Here is a 12,196-nt window from a genome sequence, read left to right on the forward strand (position 1 = left end):
GTCTGCGTGGATTTTCCCTGGGGGGCTCCGGTTTCCTCCCACCCTTCAAAACGTACCGTGGGTGGAGGTCAATTGGGTGGCACAGGCTCGTGGGTTGATAGGGCCTGTTACTGTGCTGTAAGTCTAAATATTTAAAAAAAAATCTGTAATGTGGGATACACAAATTAAAGAGTTCTTTTGGATGTGAATGTGGTACGTAATCCCAAAGAGTTTTTTTTCTAGTGGGTCACATAGATAAAGGTTGTACATAACTGGAGTGGACACAACTTGGTGTACACTGGCACTACTTAGGAGCTCACATTTCAACACCATACTGGGAGCACAGTTTGATTTATGCTCTGAGTATGAGTATACATCTGCAGAGGGAAATCGCAGCAGGTGTGTTGGCCAAGATCAGCTTGGGATAAAAAAGAATTTTAACACAAAAAGGACAGAAATCCAAGGCTATTGGTTGGAGTATCAACTCCCAGGGTTTGGTCGGGAAATGCCACCAAATGAAAACCAGCATGTGATGGTGGAGAATGCTTCATATCGGGGTATATGAACAAAAGGATTCCACAAGTAGCAATGGGATGAATTACCTGTGGGGAAATAACGAGAAGCAGGAGAGCTTCCTGCCAGTTTAATGATGGCATGAAAATATTTTACAGCTATTGTGCATGCCACCTCACTTTACTGCTGGAGGTCCCATCTGAGGAGTATTACAGCATCAGTACAGATTAGAGTGTGGAAGCAAGACTAACTCAGAGGCGAGAGCTCGCACTAAACAGCAGCATTCAGTACAACAACAGTATTTGTGAAATCACAGTAGGCAGAACATCAAAGTTCTGAAACAGCTCCTACTGCAAGTCAAATCAAATGGAGTTTAAAAAGATGTTGACGTCCTGACACAGGAACAGAAAACGTCAGAGCTACTCAGGACAGGTGATGCACGGTTAACATTTCCGTCAATAACTCTTCCAAAATAATTTCATCAGGGGAATAACGAATAGGACATTTTTGGAAATATTTGTGACGCTTCATGACACACATTCACTGGGAAGTGGATATGAAAATTAGCACTGCTTAGACTTTAAAAAAAAAAATCAGTAAAATATCAGGGGCTGCAATTAATAATGGAAAGTTTGATGGCAAATTTGCAGAATTAGAAGCCAGAACAATTAATAATGGCCCCAGACCATAGAGAATATGTTCGAGAGAGAGAGAGAGAGAGAGAGAGAGAGAGAGAGAGGATAGCTTCAAAAGGTTGGTTAGATTTACAAAGTGATGAAGTACAAAATATGATGAAGTAAAAGTCAATTAATATCTGAGACAAACTCAGTGGTTGATTATATCATTCAACTATGGTACAGAATTGTATAGACCAGTAAATTCCAGATTCCACTCTTACTTTATCAACTCAGACATCTGGACTTGTGAACCAAGAATCTCGGTCCCTCATCCTTTGCCCTCTGCGCCTGCAGCCTCACAGTAAAATGGAGATGAAATAATCATCCACAAAGCACTCCACAAGGTGGCAGGCTTACATACTCTGGCCAGCAGGGTTACAGAATGTTCCAGCTTGCAGAGTATAGATGTCGGCCCTTTTGCCAATTACTACTCGACGTGCAGTAGCAAATGGGATTTATAGGCTCTGGGATAGCTGAAAGGATCACGTCTTATTTGTGGTTTAAATCGTCCATCAATGATTCAACAAATTCATTCTGAAATGGTGTCAGGCAGTTAAACAGGGTGGTGGAATGGTTGTGTGAGGTTTCATTACAAGCATGGATACCCTTATCCTGAAAGGTTCCCCTGTCCTGCTTCTGAAATCTCATCCAATTTGTATTTTACAAGTGCACAATCACTACAGATTACAGTAGCCCAAAGCTTTGTCGGTTGTTTGAGGGCTCTGACAACCTTCTTCTGGGACTTATGACATTGTGTGGGGGGGGAAGCAAGATCAAACTAGATCAGGCAGAAACAGTAGGAGACAAATTATAAGTATGTTCTCTTCCAATGCAGACTCTGACTACAGGTACTCTCCGACTTGTGAACCATGTGACTTGCGTCTATCCACACATAGGAATGAATTTTTTAAAAATATGTAAAATTTACACAGTTTATGTTGTATTTGACAAACTATAACAGGGCATGTAGGAGCCAAAATGTGCATACTTACTTTGTTAGTCAGTGTCCCAGAGTCCATAGGCTGGGGGTGGTCATCTTGATTCCTGTGCACACGCACAATTCTTTGGTTGGCGCATGCAAGGTGGGTTCGCATATTGGAGTTCGGTTGGCGCAACTGCGAGATTTAAGTGACTTGACAATATTGAATTCGTAGCCTTAACTTTCACGCATGTGCCAACCGAAGACCCGCGCGCAAAGGAATCAAGATGGCCGTGCCCAGCCTATGGACCCCTGGACAAGGCAAGTATGCGTATTTTGGCTCTTACATGCTCTGTATCCCTGTTACAGTTTGTCCAATACAACATTTGATTAAAAAGTTTGCTTTAAGACTTCAGTACTCCACACGTGTGGATAAAATTCTGACCGAGGTCCATTTTGAGATATGACTAATCCTTCTGTCCCAATTATGGTTGTAAGTTGAGGAGTCCCTGCCTTACTAACCTTTGGTTACCTTTTACACTGACTACACATTAAGGCATCTCCTCCAAAAATTCTCAAAGACAAATATACAAGTGTGCAAGGAAACACAATTACTCCTACCTGCAGAGAAATCACAGGGCGTTCTCTTGTGTGGGATGAGCATTGGAAGAGGAGGACAAAAGATGGAATTGATCCCAATGATACCCATCCAGATTCCATACAAGTACTTTTCACTGGAGAGTGCAAGGCCCGAGAGCATTACCTCCTTAAAAAGGTGCAGCAAGTCATTTGCACAAGAAGGAAACCCTTGTCTGGTGGGTAAAACTATAGAACTGTAGGGAGCATTACAAGTGGGATTAATGTAGAATTAGGCAAATAGCGCCTTTGGAAGACTACACAAAAGAGTCTGGAAAAACAACCAACTGAAAAACCTCACAAAGATTAGCGTATACAGAGCCGTTGTCATACCCACACTCTTGTTCGGCTCCGAATCGTGGGTCCTCTTCCGCCATCACCTACGGCTCCTAGAACGCTTCCACCAGCGTTGTCTCCGCTCCACCCTCAACATTCATTGGAGCGACTTCATCCCTAACATCGAAGTACTCGAGATGGCAGAGGTCGACAGCATCGAGTCCACGCTGCTGAAGATCCAGCTGCGCTGGATGGGTCACGTCTCCAGAATGGAGGACCATCGCCTTCCCAAGATCGTGTTATATGGCGAGCTCTCCACTGGCCACCGTGACAGAGGTGCACCAAAGAAGAGGTACAAGGACTGCCTAAAGAAATCTCTTGGTGCCTGCCACATTGACCACCGCCAGTGGGCTGATATCGCCTCAAACTGTGCATCTTGGCGCCTCACAGTTCGGCGGGCAGCAACCTCCTTTGAAGAAGACCGCAGAGCCCACCTCACTGACAAAAGACAAAGGAGGAAAAACCCAACACCCAACCCCAACCAACCAATTTTCCCTTGCAACCACTGCAACCGTGTCTGCCTGTCCCACATCGGACTTGTCAGCCACAAACGAGCCTGCAGCTGACGTGGACATTACCCCTCCATAAATCTTCGTCCGCGAAGCCAAGCCAAAGAAAGAAAAGAAAAGTATGAATTGGTGGTTGATGGTTGACACAGACTCAATTGGCTGAAGGATCTGTTTTTTCAGGTGCCACAGGTTGTCAAGAAGGCAAATGGAATGTTGGCCTGGAGCACACATGTCAAATTCTGGCCCGATATAATTATATTTGGCCAGCAAGATCATTTCAAAAATGTATTAGAGGTGGCCAGCCCTGCAGCGAGAGCCGATGCTGTTTTTTGGTAATGTCACCCCCACCATCCTCCCCCTTCATTGCACATCCTTCCCCATTGTAACACGAGAAATTGTAACACGAGAAGTCTGTCGCTGTCATCAGCCGGCAAGCCAGTTGGAAGGCTCCCCGCACAACCAGTCACTTCTCCCACCTGTCGAGCGGTGCGGCGGATGGGCGAGTGCCTGTGATTGCCTGTCGGCGCGACGGACATGGCAGGCTGCGCACGGCCCCCGGGCAGCGCGAGCCCCGCACGACTGGCACCGGATGGCCCTTCCACAACGCGAGCGCACTTCTCCCAGTCGCCACGGCCTTCAGCGCTTGCACCCACGCGGACCCCAGGGACGGCTGATTCTGAGAGAGAGATGGTGGCTGTCCACAAAGGCTGATCGGCAGCGTGCTGGGCCTGAGTGGGTGGGTAAGCAGGGGTGGGCGGAGGGTGTAGGTGAGGAGTAATGGGCAGGGGAAGTTATGGTGGTGCGAGGGGCACCGTAGAAGGAGGGGTGGATAGGGAAGAGGTAAAAGGGGAGGGGCAGGGCGAGTAGGGGAGGGGTGATTAGAGGGTGAGAGATGGGTAGAGGGAGGAACAGGTTGAGGGAGAGGCAGTAGAGGGGCGTGTATAGGATGGGGTGGGTAGAGGCAGAGTGAGTGGAGTGAGGGGTGAGTAGAGGTTGGGTAAAGGACTGGTCAGGAAGAGGGATGGTGGGTCGAGGGTGAATAGAGGCCTAGAGCCTGAGGAGTGAGCAGGAAATGCTGAGTCCTGATGCAGGCCAAAATGGACACAGCCTGTGAATGCTGACTACATCTCCACAGGGACCAAATATGTTTCCCTCAGGTCAAGCAAAGGGTGAACTTGAGCTACCTACTCCTGACCTGTAACATTATCCTCCTAAAGTTATATCCTAAAGTTTAACATTACATATGTTGAAAGAAGAGAAAACATGCAGATGTTGTTGAAAATTTTCAATAAATATTTAGTTCGGCCCTCGACTTAGTCCAAGCTTTTAATTTTGGCCCTCCGTGAATTTGAGTTTGACTCCCCTGGCCTAGAGGGATTGAACTTAAGGAGTAGGGAGGTTCTACTGCAACTGTACAAGGTACTGGTGAGGCCTCATCTGGAGCAATTCTGGTCTTCTTCCTTGAGGAAGGATGCACTGGCTTTGGAGGTGGTCCAGAAGAGGTTCACCAGGTTGATCCCAGGGATGAGGGGTTTAGCCTATGAAATGAGCTCAAGTCATCTGGGACTGTACTCACTAGAATTTAGAAGAGTGAGAGGGGATCCTGTAGAAACATATAAAATTATGAAAGGTATAAATGTTCGCGCTAGGTATGTTGTTTCCATTGTTGGGGGAGACGAGAACCAGGGGACATAGCCTCAAGATTTAGGATGGAAATGAGGAGGAACTGCTTTTCCCAGAGGGTGGTGAATCTCTGGAATCTGCTGCCCATTGAAGCAGTGGAGGCGACCTCAGTAAATATATTTAAGACAAAGTAGCATAGATTTTTACATAGTTGGGGAATTAAAGGATTATGGGGAAAAGGGAGGTAGGTGGAGATGAGCTATCATCAGATCAGCCATGATCACATTGAATGGCGAAGCAGGCTCGACGGGACGGATGGCCGTCTCCTGCTCCTATTTCTTATGTTCCGATGCAATACATGCATTTCACAGAGGCACGAGGACTTTGGAAACCATTGACTGGCATCACTTATTCTCTTCCAGCCCTGCAATCTTTTTAACTCATCTCACTTGCTCTCTTCTCTTTGCCCATCTAGAACCCCCTTTGCTCTCCAAATGGCCTCAGAATTATTATTTTAAAAATTTCTGAACACATTGCACAGATACCAGGTTTCTAGCAACAACATGCTGAGTTTGTGGGTTCTGTTTGGAGAACCACAGCTGCCCACTCACCCATGTGGCGGCTTGTGGGGGGTGGGGGGGGGAAATGGGGTTGAAATTGAGAATGGATATTTTCTCCTTTTCACTACTGACCAGTCACTGGAACAGATGAGGAGAGGGCATGGCCCCAGTGGGAGAATAACTATTGGTATCCTTTTGTTTCAGATGGTAGGGGACAGTATAGGGATTGTAGGTGGTGCATGACTACTTCAAGATGCAGGACCTTCAGGTCTGCAGAGAGCAGGTGGCGAGCAGGGTGCTGTTTAAGTATGTTAAGCAAAAACAAACTGTTCTACTGACCGCTCAGGTGACATGGTCGCTTCCGACTGCACGTTTACCACCTCCTCGTGCGTCCTCCTCCTCTTCTTATCACGCACGCTCAGGCAGATTGCGACCAGAAGCAGGAATACCCCTCCGGCACACAATATGTATGACACCTGGGACACTTTGTGCTTGGATCCTTCAGCGGTCGGTGAGCTGCTGTTTCCATCTTGCATTCCATTTTCCTTGCCAAATCCTGGCACAACACTCCAGACCATCATGAGGATTCCCAGTGCAAGCATGCCAACACCCAGGGCAGTGAGAGCATATTGTATGCCACTCGAACTTTCAGAGGCCATGGGCCCTTGAGTACTTGATCTCACCCCGTCCTGTGCCAACCTTGCCTCATTCCAAAGATAGCCACTTCACCAGTGATAAATGCATCCAGAGATTTACTTCAATTCCACAACTCATAATTGAACCTGTAAAAAAAAAAGGAAAGACAGGTTAGTAAATAAAGTTGCAATTATCCAGCATCCTTTACAATATCAGTCTTAATTACTTTTAGCAATGCCAACTCCATATGTAGGCGAATAATTTTCATTTGCATTTATAGACAAATTTAACTGAGCAAAAAACATCTGAGGTGCGTCACAGAAGGCAAAATTGTCATTGCCAGAGATGACTCAGGGCAGGCAATCGGGCGTGCTTAATCCAAGGAGATTTTAAGTGAGTGGAAAGTGACGAGAGGTTTGGAAGGGAATTCGAGGCTTCTTTCCCCAAGGAGAAAATACTCCGGTTCAAACAGCAAACAATATGAACCACGCAGAGAATTTGCTTTTTGGGGGCTGTTGGGTGAGACCATGAGGCAAAGCTTCAAGGGATCACTTGAAGGATCAGAATTTTTTTTTGTTTTAAGGTTTGCGTCTCATGCAAGATCAGGAAGCAACACCCAAACAAAAGTAGTTTTTAATTATATTTGAACAAGAGAACAGAATTAAACTTTAACTTATTGCTACCAACTTAACATACTTAATTCCCCCCCCCCCCCCCCAATACTAAGTGCAGGTGCAGGCTTAGAAAAGTTCTTTGGATCACAGTCCAATCTCACTGGTTGCAGGCAATTCTTGGACTGTGCACAGAAGTTTGCATTAATAAAGTAAACCAGGCTTTGGTGCTTAACAGGCAAATGGTTACCACTCAGGAGGGTTCTTGCTGATTCTCAGAGAGAGAGAGTGATTCCTTTTCCAGGACATCCGCAACTGATTCCTTTCCAATCAGTCTTGCTGACGAAACTTGCCCCCTTCAAAGTCACCTTTCAGACTGCCAGTCTTCTCCTTTGACCAGGCCATCTTCCAAAGTTTGCCAGCTTGTCTCTCTGGAACTGATTTCTCTATCTTTCTCTCAGCTCCCTCCCTCTCTGAGAGCAAAGCTGTTCTCATCTGCCTGCAAAGATCAAATGCTCTCCCAGGCAAACTACTGTATGTTGCTACTTTGTGCATATTTTGCAAAAAGCATTCTGGAAAAGTCCTGGAAAAATTTTGTGTTTTAAAATGTTTGTGTGCAACCTGCTCTAACAATCTTTCTAAGCCACCTCTAAATACTCTGTCACGCAAGTAAATCCTTCATTGGATAAGCAAGCCAGGTTCTGTGCAGAATATTCTAGATGTGATCTTACGAAGACTCAATGTGACCAGTAGCATGCAAGACAAGAAATAATATGCTACATAATTGGGGTAAGATAATCCTGGAAGTAATGGTTAATTTGTTAAAAATGAATCACATTGTACACTTAAAGCCAAGACGATCTCAACCAGTTTTGAGGCAAATCGTACGTATTTCGCAATAAATTTCTCTTAATTAACAAAAGCTTTTTTTAAACCTCCTTTTTAAATGCCCATATTCTATATTTTTGCATCACCAATCAAATGATTACAGTCACTGGAAACTCTCATTCTGCAGGTAAATAACTTGGCGGCTGTTTGTCAGATCATCTTTATTACATGGGCGACGAGATGGTTCCCGTCACACCACCAGATGTGGGTCATGGATATGAAGTGTTCTTGTATAGATTTGTGATGCGATTCCTGCTCTATCTCACTTTTCTTGTCTTGGCATCATGTTCTTTCCAGACGATTCGATCACCGGCCCACATCTGACCCATTCTGCCAGGCCCTGATAGGCTCTTCTGATGGGCAGATTCCTCCAATGAAAGACCAGGATATAATGGAAGTTTATCGGCTTCAGACTCCTGTCTGGCAGTTCATTTATGGAGATCTTGGACTTTTTGTGAGTGTTTATGTTTCTTATTTTTAATATTTTTTTATTTTTCACACTATGAACCATATTGACCAAAATACACACAAACATTTCCCTCTTGAATATACATTTTCTCCCCTTTATCCCCCCTCCCTTCCCTCCCTCCTTCCCACCCCCACCACTAACATATACGATACATTAAACCCATTAAACAATGTCATCACACAATGAAAATAAACAAGAAAATTGTGTCTTCTGCTTTTACACAGTTCATTTCGTCATCTTCTCCTTCTGTCATTTTAGGGGGTGGAGGTCCGCGGTTGGACTTCTCTGTTGTGTTCCATGTACGGTTCTCAAATTTGTTTGAATACTGTGATGTTATTTCTTAAATTATGTTATTTTTTCCAATGGAATACATTTATTCATTTCTATGTACCATTGCTGTATTCTCAGGCTCTCTTCTGATTTCCAAGTTGACATTATACATTTTTTTGCTACAGCTAAGGCTATCATAATAAATCTTTTTTGCGCTTCATCCAGTTTGAGACCTAATTCTTTACTTCTTATATTACTTAGAAGAAAGATCTCTGGATATTTTGGTATGTTGCTTTTTGTGATTTTATTTAATACCTGGTTTAGATCTTCCCAAAACTTTTCCACTTTCTCACATGCCCAAATTGCATGTACTGTTGTTCCCATTTCCTTCTTACAGCGAAAACATCTGTCTGATAATGTTGGGTCCCATTTATTTAGCAACACTCATTCTTCACGTCACGTGCAAGTGCAAGAAAACACAAGAATAAATAAGCCTAACTGACAATATTTCTGCTCCAAATCCAGAATGAGAAAACACTGTGATCACCAGATCACCAAACCCAAGAGATGCTTTTACAACCAATTACCTTTTCTCCCTTTAGTCGGAAGGTGCAGCCACAAGGCACTGAAACTAAAATTTAGTTCTGCAGAGGATTTTTAACCAGTGCAGTTTAGCTTTAGATACAACTGTACCTGATAGATTCAAGATTATTTTATTGTCATATAATAAAACAGGTGTAATATTACATGAAGTTGCTATTAGGCAGGCAAAGATTCGCCAACAGTAGGAATTTCCTGCCACCCCTTACAGTCAGAGAAAGAGAAGCAAAAGGTCATCACTTAGTGTCTGTGGATTCGCCTCCAGTGTGCCTGCAGCCACACAAACTCCAGACCAAACTGTTGGTGATCCAAGCTCCAGATACAAGCCTCCAACATGATCGGGTATGAGTCATTCGATCGCAGTTGCCAGCGCCCCGCAATCTAAATGGGATCCTCGCCTCAAGTCACCAACGGCCTGCTGCCTGTGCGTCCTTCAGCCACAGAGCCCCTCACTGGTCCTCCGCTTCTCCTTCCTAAACTTTTACTTCAGATTTCCAACGTCTGCAGTTTTTATTTGAGTTTCAAACTTAAAACTCTCCTATGCCTGACCCTTAGCACCACCACCCTCCCGTATCTCCACCACCACCAACACATCCAGTCTGCAATCCCCAGCCTCTGTTTAGCTCAGTCTAACCAAGATATATTTACCAAAATTTGAAGTAGGCTCTTCCAGTGATTGGACTCCTATACTATTGCTAGTAGAATGTCTTAGATGGAACTGAATGTTTATGTTCTAGAATCCTTTAACATGTGTATATGGAGGTGAGGGGGTTGGAGGGTTATGGGCGGAGGAGGGTTGAGCTAGTGGAGTTGTTCAAGTGAACCGATGCGGATTCAAAGGGCCGACATGCCCTGATTCCGTGCCGTAAATGGTTATATGGTTATATTGCAAGCAGATTTAGTAGATCTACAGCAATATTAATCTGCTCAACACCAGCATCAAGTTGCAACACACCCCAGGGAAAATACAGCACAAAAATACATACAGTAGATGCAAATATCAACAGGCAGCTGTATTGACTGCTGACCTAACTCAACGTCTTTCACATTTGGTTTAATAGCTTTTTCTAACACAAAGGCCATTCATCAGGAGAGAAGTGCAGAATTGGCACAGACATACAGAATGGAAACAGGCTCTTCCGGCTCATGAGCCCATGCCCCCTAATTGACCTATGACGTCCCCTCCACCTCCAATCTTATGAAGAATGGGAGGAAACTGTAGCACTCGGAGACATGGGGAGAGCATACAAACTCCTTACAGACGGCAATGGACTCGAACCAAGGTCGCCCGCTCTGTAACAGTGTTGCGCTAACTGCACCACTGGTTTCAACTAGTGGCTGTCCTTCGTCATTTCATACGTTTGGCCAACATTCTCTTTGCAGCCATTTCATTATTTCCACACGAAAGGCTTCCTTTTAAATGCACAGATTTGTCCACGTTACAGCTCCAAGAGTCTTTCTGGACTGGACTTCCTGGGGTGAGCAAGGCTAACTGCCTTGATAGTCAGCACTTTATTATGTTGGGCAGGAGATCTGACTGAGTCCTAAGGTGGCTTGCACAGATCTCCTCTAGCACTCTTACCCGCTCTTCAATGGCCATTGTTGAGTATAGGCTGTTTTCCCTTCTCGGCGTGTATATTTGATGTCATGGTGGCTGGCGGCACTACATCACTCACCCTGCCTCCCTCAGCTCTGGAAGCCAGCTCCCGACCCAGCTAAGGATAAAAGGACTGTGGGATCTGCCATAACAGCATAAAAGGTAAAATCGTCTTTTTAAAAAAAACTAGATGGCTATAATGTGGGGGTTTCACCATTAAAATGCCGACTTTTAATCTTACAGCACTAAAGCCTATGACTGAAGATGAAACTTTTATCAATTTAACCATCTTACAAACATATTCGAGGCCTCTTGTCTCAGTTCTGACACTGTTTTCTCTCAAGAAACATTACAATATAGTTAGCGTACAAACACAGAATTCACTTTCCATCCACGGGATATGCATGTGACCTGGGCTCTGTGATGGGGCAGTGCTAAGGAGATTTGTATCGTGTCAGATCCATGCGCAGATTTCAGATAGGGACTTGATTCCAAATTTCCTCATCCTGTTATACTGACTGTCACATACATGAACAGATGTCAGGTGCTGCAAATTTTCTTGGAAAAAAAATTCTATATAATTGCCTCCATCTTTGAGAGAATGCAACCTTACAATCCTGTTCAATCACACAGAAATTTTAAATTTAGACATACAGGCCCTGTCAACCCACAAGCCCGTGTCACCCAATCACATCCAAATGACCTACAACCCCGGTTCTTTTTTCTTTTTGAAGGGCGGGAGCAAACCGGAGCACCCGGGGAAAGCCCACGCAGGGACGTACAAACTCCTTACAGACAGCGCCAGATTTGAACCCCAGATGCTGGCACTATGACAAAAGATCCCAGAGTGTAAAAGAAATTACATCAAGTACTTTTGCTACAGTTTTCCTCAACTCAAGGTGGTGATCTGCAAGAACTCTTGTTGCAAGGCCTTGTTTGCACCTTTCCCTGGTTAGAGCAGGTCACAAATTTACCACAATGTTCATACTTTATCTCTCATCCGAAATCAGCGTGTATTTTATCCCCTGAATTGATTTTGATGGGTAGTGTACGATTTAGCTTTAGTTGTACATTTATACCCTGCTTTCCAGCAGAATCTTTCAAAACTTTCACTCCTCCGAGTTCACTTGCACGTTCTGTTTACAGGTAACCCCACCCACCCCCGGATTTCGGTTGTTGGGGTTACAGAAATGCACCCTTAGAGCTGCCATTCTCAAACTTCCTTTTCACCTGTGCCCCCCCCACTCAGAACTCTGCTCAAAGTGAAGCAGTCGAGTTGAATTGGTTTCTTCGGTACTTCTCTCCTACCGACTACATAAAAAACGTAAACATCAGTTGCACAAGGTGAAACGTAAACAAGGCTTTTACTACAA

At 44.6% G+C, this 12,196-nt stretch overlaps 1 protein-coding gene across 5 annotated transcripts in view; it reads right to left on the bottom strand.

Moving 5' to 3' along the window:
* The window catches only part of tmem51a (transmembrane protein 51a), a 53,185-nt gene that overhangs the window by 3,681 nt on the left and 37,308 nt on the right, over nucleotides 1-12,196 (bottom strand). For all 5 annotated transcript variants that reach the window (XM_069918964.1, XM_069918963.1, XM_069918965.1 and 2 more), the window contains exon 2: nucleotides 6,092-6,534. In XM_069918964.1, coding sequence (XP_069775065.1) covers nucleotides 6,092-6,411 — 320 coding nt within the window. In that variant the 5' untranslated portion in view covers nucleotides 6,412-6,534. The remainder of the gene's footprint in view (nucleotides 1-6,091; nucleotides 6,535-12,196) is intronic.

This window comes from Narcine bancroftii, chromosome 2 (assembly GCF_036971445.1).
Source record: "Narcine bancroftii isolate sNarBan1 chromosome 2, sNarBan1.hap1, whole genome shotgun sequence".
Lineage (NCBI taxonomy): Eukaryota > Metazoa > Chordata > Chondrichthyes > Torpediniformes > Narcinidae > Narcine > Narcine bancroftii.